The sequence below is a fragment of the Perna viridis genome, chromosome 1 (assembly GCF_037379345.1).
Source record: "Perna viridis isolate PV_CMFRI_1.1 ecotype Kerala chromosome 1, ASM3737934v1, whole genome shotgun sequence".
Classification (NCBI taxonomy): Eukaryota; Metazoa; Mollusca; class Bivalvia; order Mytilida; family Mytilidae; genus Perna; species Perna viridis.
Window position 1 is genome coordinate 47,220,922 of NC_142445.1, and position 19,350 is coordinate 47,240,271.

General features: G+C 30.7%; 1 protein-coding gene across 4 annotated transcripts in view; it reads right to left on the bottom strand.

Moving 5' to 3' along the window:
* LOC148629061 (uncharacterized) overlaps positions 1 to 19,350 on the bottom strand; it is a 65,101-nt gene that overhangs the window by 9,374 nt on the left and 36,377 nt on the right. For all 4 annotated transcript variants that reach the window (XM_088543206.1, XM_088543201.1, XM_088543190.1 and 1 more), the window contains exons 30-52: positions 18,381 to 18,444; positions 17,839 to 18,104; positions 16,642 to 16,699; positions 15,266 to 15,552; positions 13,914 to 14,474; positions 12,914 to 13,004; positions 11,567 to 11,838; positions 11,227 to 11,302; positions 10,609 to 10,883; positions 9,713 to 9,770; positions 8,969 to 9,225; positions 7,729 to 7,786; positions 6,488 to 6,744; positions 6,060 to 6,129; positions 5,466 to 5,692; positions 5,113 to 5,170; positions 4,178 to 4,449; positions 3,853 to 3,910; positions 3,260 to 3,528; positions 2,869 to 2,941; positions 1,471 to 1,806; positions 1,051 to 1,295; positions 237 to 548 (exon numbers count right to left, since the gene is read on the bottom strand). In XM_088543206.1, the coding sequence (XP_088399332.1) occupies positions 237 to 548; positions 1,051 to 1,295; positions 1,471 to 1,806; positions 2,869 to 2,941; positions 3,260 to 3,528; positions 3,853 to 3,910; positions 4,178 to 4,449; positions 5,113 to 5,170; positions 5,466 to 5,692; positions 6,060 to 6,129; positions 6,488 to 6,744; positions 7,729 to 7,786; positions 8,969 to 9,225; positions 9,713 to 9,770; positions 10,609 to 10,883; positions 11,227 to 11,302; positions 11,567 to 11,838; positions 12,914 to 13,004; positions 13,914 to 14,474; positions 15,266 to 15,552; positions 16,642 to 16,699; positions 17,839 to 18,104; positions 18,381 to 18,444 (4,500 nt within the window). The remainder of the gene's footprint in view (positions 1 to 236; positions 549 to 1,050; positions 1,296 to 1,470; positions 1,807 to 2,868; positions 2,942 to 3,259; positions 3,529 to 3,852; positions 3,911 to 4,177; positions 4,450 to 5,112; positions 5,171 to 5,465; positions 5,693 to 6,059; positions 6,130 to 6,487; positions 6,745 to 7,728; positions 7,787 to 8,968; positions 9,226 to 9,712; positions 9,771 to 10,608; positions 10,884 to 11,226; positions 11,303 to 11,566; positions 11,839 to 12,913; positions 13,005 to 13,913; positions 14,475 to 15,265; positions 15,553 to 16,641; positions 16,700 to 17,838; positions 18,105 to 18,380; positions 18,445 to 19,350) is intronic.

The following is a 19,350-nucleotide window of genomic DNA, read 5'->3' on the forward strand; positions in this document are numbered from 1 at the left end:
TAATGCATAAAATATATCATTAAATAAATAAGAACACATAATAATTTTTTTACATTCATATTACCATAGGCATTTACAGAACCTATTTTGCAACAACATAATTAAAGCATGATGTATTCACATTCTAATCAAGTATTCAAAATATAAAAAAAAATCATAGCATGAACATTTTCCTTTTGACAATTAAATCAGAATTAACTACATCTATTAGGAATATTCAAATTAACAATACTTACTTCCACTAGCTGCTCCTATATCCTGTCTCAGTACATTCTCAACACTTTGTCTTGTTGTTACAGTCAAATCTCCACTATACTTTACATTAGCATAGTACAATGAGTTCAAACTGTATTGTTTAAATGAAAATACTCTCACAGCAACACTGTGCTTTCTTATTTCATCACCCAAGTCTTTAGATGAGGGTTCGACCTCCATATCAGCTGCAATTCTTCTATTTCCATATGTTACTGCATAATGAATTTCTTGCAATTTTACTCCGTAGTCACTGACTGATTTGCTGGCAGCTACCACATGTACTGTGCTGTTGACTACAATAAAACAATTGTTTCTCATACAAGCTTTCAAACAACTCTACTTTTTATTTTGGGTTTGGAATCGATTACTTTTTGTTTTGTTACGCTTACTATACAAAAATAAATATGAACCTGGTCTTTAACAAATGGATTGCAAGCAAAATATTGTGAGATGTACTATACTCATGAAGCATGTATCAAGTTCAGTGGTTTGTATTTTTTTTCAATTCTAGTGAGAGATTTGGGCAAATATTTCTCCCTGTTAGTGCCCATTTCTCCCATTTATTTTTGAGAGGAAGAAGTTTTTGTAATAGATTACAAAGACAAAAATGTCAGAATTTACTGAAGCTTCTCCTGGTTATTGATGTCTATATTTATTTAGTAGGCCCTACATAACAAATCGTTTAATGGAATTCTTCCTTTGACTGATTTTTTCACAGTAATTGGTTTTATTAAAAAAATTATCACCTACAGCATTTGGCTTTTACAACATTCCACTAACACTATTAATCAGTACCTTGCTTCTTCTTTTTCCAAACATTTTGTAGGACAGCCTGTACTTCTGTTAAATTAACTGATGAAGATGTTGAATGCTGCAGTGGTAACCTGAATAGCTGTTTTACATGGTACAAATCACCTGTCCCTCTATATACCTGAAGGCCAGGTATGTCAAGGTGTGTATAATTAACTGGTGGGGTGAGAGATGGATAGACCATTTTCATCTTGGATTTGACTAAGAACCTGTATCTTGTGACATGTATCCTACAAAAAAAACAATTTTGACATAAAAATACCAACTACCCAAAGTACTGACTTAAGGAAAAGGTTGGAGAATGACAATTTCAGTTCATATAAAACTTCATATTTCTTTTTTATTTGGAACATCTGTCATGATGAAACTTTGTTTCATTAAAGCTTCACTTTTATTAATGCTCACCCTGCTACATCTTCTATAAAATCCTCACGTAAAACTCCAGACACTTCTATACTATTGTATGTCGTTGTATTTACAAAATAGGACTTTACATTCTGAACCACTGTTGATCTATCTTCATTATAGGTAATTCCTTCAAAGTCAATATAAAACAGATCAGTATAAAGAACTGCCTCAGTGTTTGATCCAAATGTTTGCAGTGAATATGTCTCTTTTCTTGGAGTGGTGAACTTTAGCTCTTTCTGAAGTGCCTGTTCTATTGTGGAATCAACTTGTACTGAAGCATCCACTTCAGTTCCATCCTTACTTACTATGTAGCTGTATTTCCAAAATACATTGCTGAAATAAAACAATGTAAAATCAGAATATGAGGCAGATCAAACCTGTAAGAGGACAAAGTCATAAGCTAATACAGGGCATAATCAACCGATCTGTCACTTATCCCTAGTTGGGTATAATCCTATGGGATGATGACTGCTTGCTGAGTTTTTCACAATCAGAAGTTCTCTGCCATTTTCGCTTCAATTTAGTGTGATTAGTAACAGAGAAAGGCGGAGTAGTTCTGATTAGTAATTGCTCAGCAGATCAAATTTGTCAGAAGAAATTAGACCCTCCACGATTCTAAGGTCATAGGTTAAATTTGTATAGCATACTGTTCATAAAAATGGTGAATTTGATACGACATATACCTATGTCTAACCAATATGAAGTTGCAATGCATTGTCATACTAGGCATACCCCCACTCGTACAGGAAGTTGATACCAGACAACAGTCAAAATAGCTTACAACATATGCCCCATCTATATAAAGCAACACAACAAATTTGAAATCATTCCATCCATGGGGTGACAAGATTTTTTAGTTGAAATCAATATAATGAAAAATGTCAAAAGTCCCACTAAAAGTATACATTGGAAGGCAATCAGAATCACTTACAACACATGCCCCACCTATATCAAGCCAAATTTGAAATAAATCCATCCTGGGGGGGGGGGGGGGGGGGGGGTTATATTTGCAAAGAAATTCTGATGAAGGGACGGACATTACAGTTAAGTGGGGATATAATAAAACATTAAACCCCAGATAAACTATGCTTTAACTTATTACGATCTAGTGGTTTGTCTAGCCACAATTTAATTTAGAAGTCTCAGTAATTTTTTAAGGTAAATTCATTTGTTGGACTAACTTGATCTCCTCGAAGATATATGAAAAAGAGGTTTTAAAACTTACATCATCTAGAGATGAGTAGTTTCACTATATATTCATCCAGGTCGGGATTATTTTTTCATTTTTTTTCATTTTCTAAAATCAGTATAAGTTATAGATTCAATTGATAAAGTTAAAATGTGCATAACCTTCTGGGTTGTATATTTTTTTTCTATGCAACTAAGCTCACTTACCTCCCTGAAGTTTGTGTAGCTACAACTTTAGATTCCACTAGATCACTGAGTGAAATATTCAATATTGATGAAACTGTAATGATAATTCATACAAAACACCCTGTATCAGTAATTAAAAGTTGCATCTGACAGTGCAAAACAGTATTATGATAAAATGTTAAATTTATAAATAAAAAATGCATTATGATTTTTTTTAATTATTTCAAAATGGTAAATAAGACAAAATGCAGATTATACAAAGCTAATTTTTTTCTCCAATAATAATTTAAAATATAAGAAAAACAATTACTCCTATCTATGCTATTTTCCTGGTTTCTAGTCAAAACATTTAGTAATAGTGGATGAATCTCTTAGGGGCAGAAAAATAAATATTTTTTATTAAATAAATTACCACTAAGACGGCTAACAAGTGCTCTTTTGACAGCTATCTGAAATTTGCTGTTGTCTTCAATGTATAGTCGTCTGTTCAGTGTAAAACTTAAAGCTTGGGAAAATCTATAAGCTTTATCTAATTCTACTACTGAATACAATACAGACACAGGATTGGTGACCTTTACATCATTTTGGAGATCAGTGGTTGACGGTGAGGAATCAAACATTTTATTTATTACTGTAGAATCAGTTGTTGATACATGATATGACAGCTTCCATGCTAACTTTCTGAAAATAAAAGTGAAAAAAAAAATATTTAGTGCAAGTTTTTGTAAGAATCAGGCAAATTGGGAAAAATCAGACATGTATGTAAAAACCCCACTGATCTGACAATATAGTTTTACTTAAAGATACTTTCTCTACCTTAAAAGACCATTACATGTTCTCTGCATCACTGGATTCGCTCAGGAAATTTTTCAATTGAATGTTAGAAATTTTTGACAGAGTTATCTACCCATGAAATGTTCATTTCAGTGCATTGCAATGAAATTCTAACACAACTTCACAAAAATGATATGAATAATCTTGGTTTTTTCCTGTTTCCATACTTACTTATCCAAAGTAAATACTTCTTCTTGTACCAGAATCTTCACTCCTTTCACCTCTGTGTCTAAATTTGAAATAACAAATTGTCAGGAAGAATAACTGTATGTACAATAAACACACTGAGATCCTCAAAGTTAAACTATAGTAGGGGGAAGGATATTCATATTAGAAACCATATCAAAACATTAGGCTGGAATTCAAATTCAACACTGAATCATCGCATTTTCAATAGAAAGCAATAATAAAACACTGTTTTACTAAACAATACAACACATCATTTAGCATTTAATTTATACATGTTCTGTTGGTTATGGTAAAATGATATACTCACTAAATCTTTTCTTCCACAGAGTTTTAAGCTTGGCTTCAAATTTTACAAAGTCAACCTCTGCAACCCTTTGACTGATCAAAATACTGAATAAACTGTCATATTCTAAAATCTCGGTGTTAGCCAAGCTAGCATATGTGTAGTAGAGACTAGTGCTTCCTCTGGTTACATTAAAGTTTGCCTGTAAAACTGCTGATGTGATGGAGTCTTCCTGTGTAGACTGGATTGTAGTTTTGTTGTCAGTTATTCTGTACCACAGTCTCCAATAGCTGGTGCTATAGAAATAAAGTTTTGAAAAATTAATGCAGTTTGACTTTGGACATGCATTTTTATTGTTAAAATGTACTTGTTTAATAAATAGTAATTAAAATGTGGAAATTAACTGTATAATCCTTTTAAGTAGACACAAACATAAAAATATGAAATATATAAACAATATCAATACTTTTTTCTTAATTTCATCATTCTTAAGATCAATTAATTTCTTGATTTTTGAAAAACAAAGAAAATCCTATTTCAATAATATTAAAATAAAATAATTAAGAGTATGTTGATTGTTGCTCATAATTCCAATTACCTTTCCATTTTTCAAATAATAAATGTAACAAAAAATATATGTTTTTTCAGACAGAGGAACAGTTGAACACATGATCACTAATATAGAAAATTTTTAATAACTCGTCAAAAGGTAACAACATTGTCAAAAACCATGCAACCAAACTGACATTCATCCAGAAATAAATATAAAAAACTGTATAAGTCCCTACAGCATTTAAAAAACTATTAAATATCAATTAAATCTGAGTTTCATAAATCTCTATATAAAAATATTCCATAAAACTGACTTATGCTATTTAGATGGAACTATACACCAATTATTCAGTCAATACCTCAAAACCCTTTTAAAATAAAATTAAGTTTTTATTAGAATTGCATACCTTGATACAGCAACCATATGTTTGACACTGACAATTTCTACTGAAGTCTGCTTCCAATCTGTTAACAAACAAGTGAACTATTGAATAAGAAATGAAGAGAAACAGTGAAAACTTAATCTATCAATAAAAAGGCCATTTCATAAATAAACTACTAGTGAGCTCACTGAAAGACCCCCCCCCTCGATTTCAAAATTGAAGCAACAATTTAAAAAAAAACATTTACCTGGCACCAAAAATTCTTAAAAATTGAATTATTTTTACCACCCTAAAATAAAAATTAATGAGTATAGAAGTAGAAGACATTGATTATACATTTCAAATTGTTTTAATGATATTTCTTTAAATATGCTAACCTTTTCTGTAAACACCCCAAGCCCTTTTAAGAGCTGATTCTATCTTTTTAATGTCTGTCATCAGTACAGCACTTTTTAAATCAATAGTGAAGAGGCTATTAAAGCCATAAATCTCCTTCTTATCCAAGGTAGATAACCCATTATCTATTTCTGGTAGCTGGTCTGGATGGATTTCTTTACCATCAATAGTCACATAATATAGTACTTTACTTATTTTGACCTTTGACCTAAGGAATAAGAAAATGGTTTCACTATCGTATCATCAAATGCTTTCTCCATTTTTTTTTTTTGGAAAAATTAAATACATTAATGTTCTACAACATTTTATACTAATCAGATATATTCCCTATCCACATATATATCAAATGAAATAGTCCACAGGACTTTGATAAAGACCAAATGTTTTTCCAATACATAACATATAACTCCATGCAATTACATATTGTTAAGGTAAACAATTTCTGAGAAGACTTTACTTTAACAAATTAGATATAATTTAACAACAGCCATCATCATTTTCTTGTAAAGATAAATTTCCTCCAAAGGTTACAGTGAACAAAGGTTATTAGAGAGGCAATATTTCCAGAAACTTACATTTTCTTGTAGAGATAAATCTCTTGACTTCCAAAGGTAACTGTTATATTATTCTCAGTATTGTTGAAAACTGAAAAATATACAAGTGAGAAAAAAGACACAACTACAGACTTTGTAAAACGAAATGCTTTATACAGCTTAAAAACCAAGGTATCCCAAGACTATGACCTATGACCTATAACCTTGAAAAGAAAAAAAATGGATTTTTTTTTTTATGCAAGTAGTGAGACTGTTCTAAATAGGGTAAAATTCAAATATGAATGTTAATTATAGAGTGTTGACAAGGTTTTTATTGATTTAACAACAGACATGACTAAAATCACTATACATGATAACCATACTATAAATATGTTCTGAACTTTGCATGCTGTTAGAAACCTTTAAAATAAAACTTCATTAAATTAAACAATAACTTTCAATTTTTTTACCTGTTTGTTTTAAGTTATTTTTGATTGATTTAAGAAGCCAAGGAATACTCCTTCTCTTCACAGGTTTATCAGAATACTTAGTGAAGGCCATGTCAACTCTCTTGTATTTCTCCACAGAATGGAGGGAATACACAGCACTGTTAACTCCCTTGAATGTTATCTTAGACTGAATCTCTGTCATGTTTAGAACAGCTTTCTCTCTTGCATCTACATATATTCCACCTTCCTTGACAAATATGGCTAACATCCAATACTTCCTGTCAATTATAAAATTATCATTTCAAAATACAACAAGGTGGTTGCTATATAGACTCCCACTCTAATGATTGGGGGGTATAAAAACAGGAGAGTCCATATACTAATCATTCAGATCTAAAAATACCTGGTGCATACTTAAACATGCTACATCGGTTGATTTTTACTTTGTTTAGTAATGAAAAAGTATGAAATTGTAGAAAGAACATAAATCACACAATAATAACTGTCAGATCACAAGGTTCATTTGACTTTTATATTTAGAAATTCTGAAATTAAAATGGATGTCATTGTTGTGACACTGCTTTGAATTTTGATTGTGATTAGACATTGGCACATGGTAAGACTTTTTTTCAGAATCAAAGTGCTATTATTTATCCCCTAATTCCAAAATGGTTCCAGTCATTATCTCCAAAATCAATCCCAACCTTTCTTTGAGCATACAGTACCTTGTGGTATAAGTTCAAAGAAATAAAATTCCTATTTCTCAAGTTATCATTGAGAAATCAGAAAGATGCTTGTTTCTTGCCCCTTTTTGGTCCCTCATTCCTCAATGATTCAAGTCTTATCCCCAAAATCAACCCAAGTCTGACCTTTGACATATAAAGAATATTGAACAACATATCATAGACATCAATATATTTTAGTTAATTTCTATAAAATGTTTGGTTTTAACCCCTTACAGCCCCTTAATTCCAAAATGTTTGGAGCTATAACCCCCAAAATCAATACCAACCTTCTTTTTTGAGGTTTAAAATTTTATAAATATAAACCAACTTATATTCAAGTTCTGGCATAAAAACCAAGTGTCTATGGACAACGACACAGACAACTACATTTCTATAACATTACACAACAGCTAATTTTTATAAAGAAACTGTATCAATCACTTAAAATAAAATGAAAATAGCTGATATTTATCAGCAACAATCTGTATGGTGTTTTACAGATACAAATACAGCCCATCTCTGTAAAAAAAATCATACCTTCTTTCACTTATGACTTCAGACTGCACCATATCTACATATACTGTTGTATTCACACCTAGAAATATAATGTATCAATTATACTGTTGTATTCACACCTAGAAGTATAATGTATCAATTATACTGCTGTATTCACACCTAGAAGTATAATGTATCAATTATACTGTTGTATTCACACCTAGAAGTATAATGTATCAATTATACTGTTGAATTCACACCTAGAAGTATAATGTATCAATTATACTGCTGTATTCACACCTAGAAGTATAATGTATCAATTATACTGTTGTATTCACACCTAGAAGTATAATGTATCAATTATACTGCTGTATTCACACCTAGAAGTATAATGTATCAATTATACCGTTGTATTCACACCTAGAAGTATAATGTATCCATTATACCGTTGTATTCACACCTAGAAGTATAATGTATCAATTATACAAAACATACTTCTCCTAAAGATTACAGTAAAACATCAAATGCTGATAAAAAATGAATTGCAATAACACAACTGTTCCATAGAATCAATAAAGTTACAGGATAAAAATACGAGGTTAGTTCTAACTGAGCATAGAAATTCATCAACAAAGTATAGTTTAAACAATATTTAAATGTATGAAATTTCAACTTATGGTACTACAATGGTTATTTTTTTTTTTCATTTTTTGTAGATTTACACTTGAAAATATGTGTATTAAAAAACTTCAATTATATTCAGGGATCACTGGCTATCAAGTAAAAAGTGAACATTCAAAATGCAAGGGAAAAGTTGTTTTCCATAGAATAACATGTACAGATAATAAAGGACTTGTTTACTAAAACTGAAATAATTGATAGATATGGTTGAGAAATAGTGAAAATATCCCTTTTTACAAGTTTAAAAGTGTATGGTTTATCAGCTTTGTAAAATGTAATCATCATAATTATAGTGCAATCTATACAAATTATCTCCCCTTGAATAAAATAATTTAACTATTTTTTGACAAGCTACGCTTAATAAAAACAGTAATTTCTTTGCTTTTGCATAATATTTTTGTATGTGTTTCAATGTCATTTAATATTTCCTAATATGCTCAGTAAGAATGCTCAATGACAGACCTAACTGCAGATTAAAGGTATTTGGGAGGGAATAAATACCTAACAAATTCAAAAACAACAAAATAAAATTTTCTTATAATTGAATGTCACATGGTGTAATCTATGTTTCATCTAAAATAGACATTACTCAACACATTACCAAGTCCATAGGTTGTTTTCCAGTAATTCTGAAGAAGGGAACAAAATTTAGAATTGTCCTTAGTTCGAAGTTGTCTGTTTAAGAAAATTTTGAATCTAAGTCGACTGTCAACAGCTGTCTTTGGATCAATAATGGTATAGTTATCTCCCTTCAGGTCAGTAAAGGTTAAGTGGAGGTCAGTCATCTTAGAGGTCACTGAGGGATCAACCAGGGATCCATGCTGTTTTAAATAGTATTCCACTTTCCAGAGAGACTTTCTAAAGAATAAATACATAGTTAGTCCCATTGTAACAAAAAATGAAATAAATATTGCTTCACATATATTTTGTTGGGAAATCAACTTCCAAATCTCAACATTCTGTTGAGAAATGTAATGTCAAAACAATATAATAGTTTGATTGGAAGTATTACTACTTACTTACAAACTGATCAATCTCATTAAATGCATGTAATAGCTTAGCACCACATGACCGCAATGACCTAGGACAACGACACCTGGCTATTCTCTCGTGTGAAAAGTGTATAAATCATCAGTTTAGTAAAATTATATTTAAAGAGGACATGAATGAAAAAGGAAATTTATTCTATATATCTGCATATTTACTGACTTATTTTTTTAATACTCTTTAACTTTTTCTTACCATATATACAGTTAACATTATTCTTGATCTTAGAAGATTCAAAATTTTAAAAGCAAGACATTCACATAGTAGATAAGAGTTTTTGAATGTTCTGTAACCTTACTTTGTGTCCATATCAATGTACTTTGTATATCTGTTTACTTCAATCTCTGCATTTGTTACTGAAATAATAACATTTTAAGAAATAAAAGCAGCTTAATTACTTCTACTCAAAACCACATATAGAATATTATATACACTGTATTTTTTCATATCTAAGTTCATACCACCTTAAGTAGCTGGTTCAAGGGATGATATGGGTTGAGGGTTATAATGGGTGTGATATAAACAGACCAGTATCATACTTAGTTAATCATACTTTGTAATCACTAACTTCAGTTTTGCCTATGATTTAGTTAGGAAAATGATAGGAAGGGTCTGATTTCAATTTAGGGGTACAATATGATTGTGATGATGTGAAAAACCAGGAATGAAGACAATTTCCCAATCCATCTCTCATACCTGTTAACCATTGGAACAGTTCATGTGGGAGATTCTCCCCCATTGAGGCTGTCTCATATCTGGAGAGTTTCATGTAAAAGCAAATTTTTGAAATAAAAATAAATTTTTTTTAAGTACTTTTCACAGAAAAAATATTAAATTTCACCAAAAAACCTCCCACAAATCTTACATGCTCATGTGGGAGATTCTAAATTTTTCATTAAGTTTGTAGGAGGGTTAATACTGGTATGCTCTCTATTATTTAGAAAAGTCATACTTTTATTAAATATATTACAAATACACTGAACAACAGACTTTGGTTTTTTAATCCTATTTATGTTCAAACAATCGTATAAATATTCTATAAAAGCATAAAAGCCATATTAAAACTGAATAGGAATATGTTGTTGTTAAAACTCTAGGCATACATGATTTTGTTAATACATGTATTGTAAAATTATGAAAAAAAAATGTAACATTATATAATGAACATATCATATTCCAGTGTAGTATACATACTTTGCAACTTTTTAAGCCAAGCAGATTTAAGATACATTTCCACTTGTTGTGTCTGATTAAAGCCCAGTTCCTTAGTCAGGTAGAATGAGAAAGCCATCTTACTTCTGTACAGTTTTGATTCTGTTATATTCGTTATGTGGTAATGTTCCATTCGTTGGTTGACAATACTCTTAATCTTTTGTTTGAGAATGTTAAGGTCAATACTAGAATGGGTTACTGACTCAACAACTGAATTATTCTTCTTCATAAAGTACACCAATCGCCAGTAAGACTTCCTGCGTAAAGATTTACTCATGAATATATTTCTAACTTATGATAAAAGAGCAACAAAAATGTTCCACACAGTGCAGTTTGATACAACCACGGTTAGGGCAAGAATGGACACAACATCCAAGCTTTATACATTTCAAGACAGCTTTCGGGTTTCCATAATAATTAAATATTGGACATAGCCTGTTTCTGACACAAAATTAAAATTAAAGCTATTATCACATTTTCCATTACTTCTTTTAAAAACCATAATAAAACTGATATTTCTTGTTATAGGAACAAACATCCAAAGTCATGTCCAAGAAATATTTGAAGATTTATTCCAAAAGAAATGACAAAATAACTTACCCTGATTTATCAACAAATTCTTCAACATTTTCCTTGGTTAAATTAGAAATGTATAGACACTTGCAAGATGCATATTCTAAAAAAATACAAAATAATTCAAATAATCATTATGTACTGCAAAATTTAATACAGAATAAATTTACCATATTTTATGAACCTTAGACATGAATTTACAAAGCAAACAAGATATTTGCAAATTCAGAAGTTAACATCCAGTAAAAAAATGGTGAAATCTAGATTTGGAAAAGTAGAATTCTGCTTCAACACAAAAGGCAATCAAGTCTGTAATATTATCAAATGAAAAACAAACCCAATAAATAAGCAAAATCTGCATCGATACCTTTACTAGTATTTTTCCATGTCTCCAACAGAGCAGTCTGTAAAGATTTAAGGGAGCTCTCTGTGACCTTCTGTGTAAAGAAGACAGAAAATCTGTTTCTATAGCTGTACAATGAGGATTTATCTATCTTCAGTACTTGGTGCTTGTGTCCATTCACTTCTGTGATGTTTACTTTGGATATTAACTTGTCGAGGTCCAGTCCTGGTAGTGATGTGGTAGGCACTACTCGACCATTGACTTTCACAAAGTATACCAATTTCCACAACCTTTTCCTGAAATAGTTAAAATAGTGGTGAAAAACTTCCTAAATTTTCCATTTTATAAAATATTCCAAAGGAAAAGATTGGAACCAATTATTTATAATGAATTAAAATCTCCAACAGCTTTTATTACTTTACAAGTTTTAATTCCTTAAGCATTTTCCAGTTAAAATTTCATATAATATTGCCCTATTGTCCTACTATTATGTTGACGTAACTTTTTATTCAAAATTTATATACATATTATACGTTTCCAAATGATGCAAATAAAATAACAAATGACAAAAGCAAATACATGTATAATAACGTAATGATATTTGACCTTTAACCATCATCGCAAATGACCAAAATCTTCAAACACAATCGAACTGGAATAGCTCAAGTTTTGAAGAGTGAATTTATCTAATAAGTGTAAGTGTTTGTAAGAATCAGGCAAAATGGGAAAAATCAGAAACATGCATGTCAAAACTCCACCGATCTGACAATAAAATATCACTCAATGATGCTTTCGCTATTTGAAAAGACAATTACCAGTACAATGTATTTGATCTCTGCATCATTGGATTTCCTCAGAAATTTTTCAATAGAATCTTAGAAAAATGAGGTTTCTGACTGAGATATCTGCCCTTGAAATGTTCATTTTCAATGCATTTCAATGAAATTGTAACTCAATGGTCAAGTATGATATTCAAAATCTTGTCTGTTTTCCTTGATTCTGATGGTGCAAATAGTCAAATTACACTTTAAAAATGATGGGTTTTTAATGCCATGTTTCACCTGCTGCCTGATTCTTACTGGTACTGACACTTAAATTCAAACAAAAGTTTTTTTTTGAAGTGACTACTTGAATATCCAAATATGTTATGATCTAAATCTAAGCATCATACTCCTCCATTCAGCAAATTATTGCTTCAAAGAAAGTCAATGTAGACAGAGACCACAGATATCGAGTTCTATTAATACAAATTCACTAGATAAATTTACACAGAAAAACAGAAAAATACCTGTGTCTTTTCAATATAGTAATGTAAGCAGTCACAAAAACTTCCCTGTAAGATGTCCTTGACTGAATGTTATGAAATCTTACCCTGTGGAAGTTAGATATTCCTCCTGTCTGTTTATTTCTATTGTAACACTCTTAACCTTCTCTGATGTGACTGTTTTATTGACTAGAGACACTGTAACAGATATGATTCCAATAATTAGATATTTAGTGACAAAAATATAGATTGCTTAAAATTAATAGGTATTCTATAATTATACTTTTCCATTGCAAGAGATCTAATTTACTTGTACAAAGCTTCTATAAAAGCATTTTACTTAATGAAAGTGTGGAATATTGCAGTTAAGTGGATGCTTTACCTACCTATAATAAGAGTTTATTAGCTACAGGAGCTTTGTTAGAATATGTACTGAAATGATACCTTTGATCTTTGTTATTAAGTAGCACTCCAGCTAAGAATCAAGCAAAATGTGATTCATGGGTGAAATGCGTACATATTTTTATTTTTGATATTTTGTTTGAATTGCCATAGTAAACAGATATAAACATTCAATTTTTCATATAACCTGTGTTCTTAGGAGATAAAAATTATATAGAATGCATTGTATATTTCATATAGTTCAAAATTAAGGGAGACAACTCTGTAAATGACACTCAAATACAATAGAATCTATTTGATTTTCAATGTTGATTATCTCCTAAAGGCAGACAGGTTGGAATGAATAATTATACATTTCATAGTATAGACCCATAAAAACAATTTAATTACAAAAATAAAAATTTGTAGCCTTTTTTGGTGTGTACTACATTTTTCAGATTTTGCATGATTTTTACAAAGACAGCTATTTAATGTTTATAGTTTGCTTATTCCATTAGCGCTTGGGAGTTGTGAATTCATTGATTTACTAAAAGCATAACAGTCTGCAAAGGAAAGTTAAGAATCTCTACAAATTCTTGGTTCAAACCACAAATACCACAGATGGTGGGACATCATAAACAAATGTACTGGTGTAATAACAAACATGCAAGGATTCACAAAACTAAATAAACTATAACACCTACTAAATAAATGATCAAAACAAACCTTTACATGTAGTCTGTTTCAGTTTGGACTGAATAGTACTTAAAGCATCAAACCCTATTACTTTGAAAACATTCTCACTATCAGATGCAATATTCTCTAGTTCAAATCCTTCAATACCTCGACCAATCCCAATAGCAAATACTTGAATTCCTGCCTGGTGAAGTTTGTCTGCCTCAGTTTTTGTTTTTGTGGCATTGTGTGATTTACCATCTGTCATTACAATTAATATATTCCCAGCATTTTCACGATCTCCTGATTGAGAAGTGAAGGCTTTTTCTCCAACCCATTTCAAAGCAAGATCAGTATAAGTTCTTCCTTCTGAATAAGGAATACGCCTTATAGCAGCAAGTAATTCATTTTTCTCAAAATAGCTATTCATGTAAAATTGATGGTGAACTTTCTCAGAAAACGTTGTTACACCAATCTGTATGTTGTTTTTACCAATCGTGAACACTTTTGCAAAATTCTCAACAAAATTCAGTTGTTTCTGAAAATTGCCTGATTTAACACTCCCAGATGAATCTAATAAAAACTGTATATCTACTGGAACTTCATTACAAACTAAAAAAAAGGTTTGAATATTTTATTATTATTGTTGCTATTAAGATTAAGTTTTTTATATATAAAATAAAATGTAACATTAATGACACTCATATCACAAAAATGACTTAATATTGCAAAAATTACTCAGTCAAAAAGATTCATTAAACGAAAATCTATTTTTTTTTAAATCAAACACTGGGGACAAACATTAAAATTGGGAACTACCATCAAACATATTATTCAACATGTCATTCAAAAATCAACACAATATGCTTTTTTAATTTGTAAAGAATTATATTCAAATATAACCAAGAAAAAGAAAGACAAGCTTTCCAGTTGACTTTTACCATGTGTGAGAGTGAAAGAGAGATCAAACAAATTTGTTGATGAACATAACTGCTCTTACAATTTAAAGAATAAATGATTTGTCTTCAGACAGATATGTTGTGTATCATGACCCACCATCTCATTTCTTTGTGTAGGGTGATGACACACCTCAGCACATTTTTAGACTAGCAGGTATAATAAATATATTAATACAACTAAATGATAATTTATCATTTTTCTCCATTTTTTTTCCAGTCATTATAAACCATATTTAACTTTCTTTAAGTTGATTGCAGTTTAAATCCATGAGCTAATGTTATGTGCATTTCAAAACAATGATGATAACATACCCTGATATTCACTTAAGCAACAATCAGAGTCAATTTATATTCAGATTTCTCACAGGCCCCAGATATCCTTAGCAAGCATCTTAAATATATACAATTACCTGAAAAATGCAAAAATACTCTGAAAAAACTAACTTGTATTTTCTTCTATCAACTGTAATTTCTGTTGAACTATCTGTGTCAATACTAATGTCATTTTTTTCTTGGCCTCCAGACTAAATTTATGGTCCACAATGACAGAAGATGACCAACTATAAGGTAACAGCTGGGACTCTTTGATATCAGTCTTCTTTATAACATGGTACAATCCTCTTGGTCCACAGATTCCATGGAATATTGTAGTATTTAATTGAACTTCGGTTCTTGAATCAATGATGTTCTGACCTTTCTTCAAAAAGTATGCTAGTCTCCATACTGGCTGGCTATTAAAGAAATATGTTCATTTATTGTAATAAAATGGGTTTTTTTTACTGGAAAAAAATTGATTAACTTCTATAACAAAATTTATGTAACTACTATAGCTGCTTAATCTCAAAGCTGTGTAGAACTGTTGTGTACTGTGTCGTGCGTTGTGTAATGCATGTCAAATAAACTAACCATCACTTATCAGATGTAGTCGGTTATCTGTTTGTGAAATTAATTAGTTGGCAGTAGACCAACCATTAAAAGCGTGGACATTATCTAATCAGGTGTCTGTTTTTAGACGCTCTTTGGTTCCATGTTTATTTTCTTATATAAAAAATCCCACATCAGTTCTATGTAGGATACCCCAAGGAACATTCATACCAATTGGACAGGTGGTGTCAGAAAAGAAGATTTTTGAAAGAAATAACATTAAAAATAGCAAAAAAACATTGAAAAAGGGCAATTAATCCAGCATGGCTTAACAGATTAATATGAAAATTTGACCACAGATAGATCTCATCATGCTGAACACTTGTACCCCGTCATAATTTGGCTAAACCTACTGGTTTTGGAGATAAATGTGAAAAAATACTGTCTGAACCCTATCTTCTATTTTTAGTAATGGCAGACATGTTTTTTTACAATTCAAAATTCCCAAATCAGTTCTATGCAGGATACCCCAAGGAACATTCATATCAAATTTGGTTCCAATTGGTCAAGTAGTGTCAGAGTAGAAGATTTTTGAAAAATTGTTGATGAAGACAACGATGGAAGACGACGATGGACACCAAGTGATGGCAACAGCTCACATGGCCTTTGGCCAGGGGAGCTAATAAAAGCTGAGAAATCTGTTACAGAAAAGTGTAACTAATGGACTGACAGACAGATAAGGTCACTGCAATGTAGTCCCACTCTAAACAAGATATTTGGAAGAGCAATGGATTCATTAGAGAAGTAATTCAATACCAATATCATAGAAATACATTGTTCAGAATGATAAATACTGTGGTACATTTAAAAATAAAATACAGAATATGTAAAAGTAGGGAAGTTTTCTTTCAATTTAATAGTAACTTATAAATTCTAAGAAATAAAGTATGACTTACCCTGTAACTGTGTTGACAAATTCTTCTTGCTTCAAGTTACTGATGGTGACATTTACACCTTCAGAAGAAAGAAAAACATTAACATGTTACAGGTGTAACCTATGAGAGGAGGAAGTTGAATATATTGACATTTTTGAGAAAAAAAAATTAACTCTTTTATAGTTTTACATCAACTAGGAGTAATTTTTCTTTCTAATTTAAGGAGGTAGACCTAAGGTAAGGGACATAACTTTTGAAATCAGTGATACGCTTGTATCATATACAATTTCACCAAAGCCTTTCAAGCCTTACATGATATCAATATAAAGAGTCTAAATATAAACGTTCAAATGATTTGTAGGAGTTGTGTCCCTTACCTTATGTCTAACACAAGTCCAAAATTTTGACAGCCCATGCCGGTCATTTTATCAAACTTCAGCAGACTTTTGTATCAGTCTTGCTCAGAATGAAAACTTTTAAAAAAACTTGTTCATGTACATGTAGTTATTTTAAGATAAATATTGTAATTTGTGTTATTTCATCACATACTCTGTCTTTAATAAATTATCTGAACGAGTTCTGTTTCGACCAAACATGGACATTCCAACATGTAAACAAAACCTTGTATCGCTCAGACTTTTTCATCACATCGGCAAACAGCCAAAAAATTTCAAGTGATGAAAAAAAAAGCTGATTATTTATAAAAGATAATCCCCATTGTGGGCTGTATGTGTACTGGTAATTCAATTATGCAATCAACTGATCAGTTACAGGTAAATAATAGTCGCAGGTGGCTGCACATCGGCTATAATTGACACGCACCTGTCAATTAATTTCCAATAAACAATTAGGAGACAGGTAGACAGGATGTTTATACACTATTAAAACCACGCAGACTGAAATTTATAAGGGTTGACAATTTTTATGTCGGATATTAGAAAATGGTGGTCAAACATTTGCAAAATTTGTAGGTCTTATTCATTGATACTGGTTAACTTCTTGTGAGACTGAACTTTGCTCTCAGTGCTTATAAGGTCAAAGGTTAAATTATTATGATTACCATTATGATGAATTTGTCCTCTATTAGATTTCAGATAAGTTTAATTTACCTTTTGTAAGTTCGACTTGTGACGATACTATGATTTACACATAAACATTGAGAAATATGAAGCAAACATTTCAATGATGATCTTCAATCAATATAGAAAATGATAATACCTCTATTCTTCCAAGCCTGAACAATCCTTTCCTTGAAGACTTCTATAGAACTTGTAGTTACTTTACTTCCCAGATAAATAGAGAAATGCTTATGGTAGTCCACATATGATGCTGACGAGTTCATCACAACAAGACTTGATTCACTTGTCGATGTTGCATTTTCAAAAGATGTTTCAATCTCTGAGAAAGTAAGTGAAGGTAGCGGTATAGATATAAGAGAACTTGTGTTGGTTTTTATCACATATTCCCATTTCCAGATCTTTTCTCTGAAATAAAAAAAAATGACAATAACACAGTGCCAGAATAAAAGGGCAAATAATATTAGTAAGCAAATCTATTCCCTAAATGAAAATGTCTGAAATGTCATGAATTCATTTCAGATTTTTATTTAAAACAAAAGAGATCAGCCTTAAAACTGATTTTCTTATTACTTAAAAAATGAAAATTCAAATGCATGTGAAGAATGCATTAAACCATTTCAGTTCTTAACTTATCTTTAATACTAAGAAACCACTACAACAATTTACTTTGTCAAACCTTACCCACTATCAGTGATGAATGGTCTCTGTCGGACAAATTCAATATCAATGTCACCAAAACCCATACCTATAAAAACAAATGTTTAATTTTTACAAATACACTTTCTTGAGATGCAATAATGAAAAAATATACATACACATTATTGGCAAAAAAAATAATGAAGCGTCAACAATGGGATAACTCAAATACGTCAAAATCCATGTTCATTGTCTTAACATGAAAACAGGAAACAAAGACAATCTACAAACACAATGTTGTGAATTGAATGAAATAGATTACATATAAAAGTTATAAACATTAAGAGGCTGTCCATGTAAAAAAATCAGGCAGATCCAATGATATGGGAGGCACAGGGTAAATTTTATCACAATTGTTTCAATGTAATGCATACATCAAAATTATGTATGTCAAGTTCGTTAAATTGACAACAGATGGCTCAGAAAATGAATTTAAAGTTCCCAAACAAAGAAACCAAATTTTGTTTTAATTGAAGAGTTACCTCCCCTTTTTCAATGAATTTCAGTGTCCTCTATGTAATTCTTTCTTTTAAATCACTGCAATTAATAAAAAACCAACATTCAACTTTGAGAAAGGATGTGTTGGTGATATGAAACAGGTGAAAATTAGTTGAAAACAAAATTTGTCATGTGCCATCTACTGTCTGGTATTTGCATGGACACCCTCTATTAAATGTAAGTTTTTAAAGAGCATGATATAGTAAACTAAAAGCAACTTGACTCTCATGTTCTCCCTTACGTCTTTAAAGGTGCCTCAAAGTCATTATCTGTTTGTATAGGCATATTAATAAAATTAAACAAAAGAGTCCCTATAATATCTCACTAACATGCCCATGTCAAAGTGGGATATTTAGTAGCATTCAGAAAATTCTCCAGTCTTACTTGAATTTTCCCTTAAATTTAAAATGGCAAATAAATAACTTCAATTTTTTATAACAATAAATTGATCGCGATA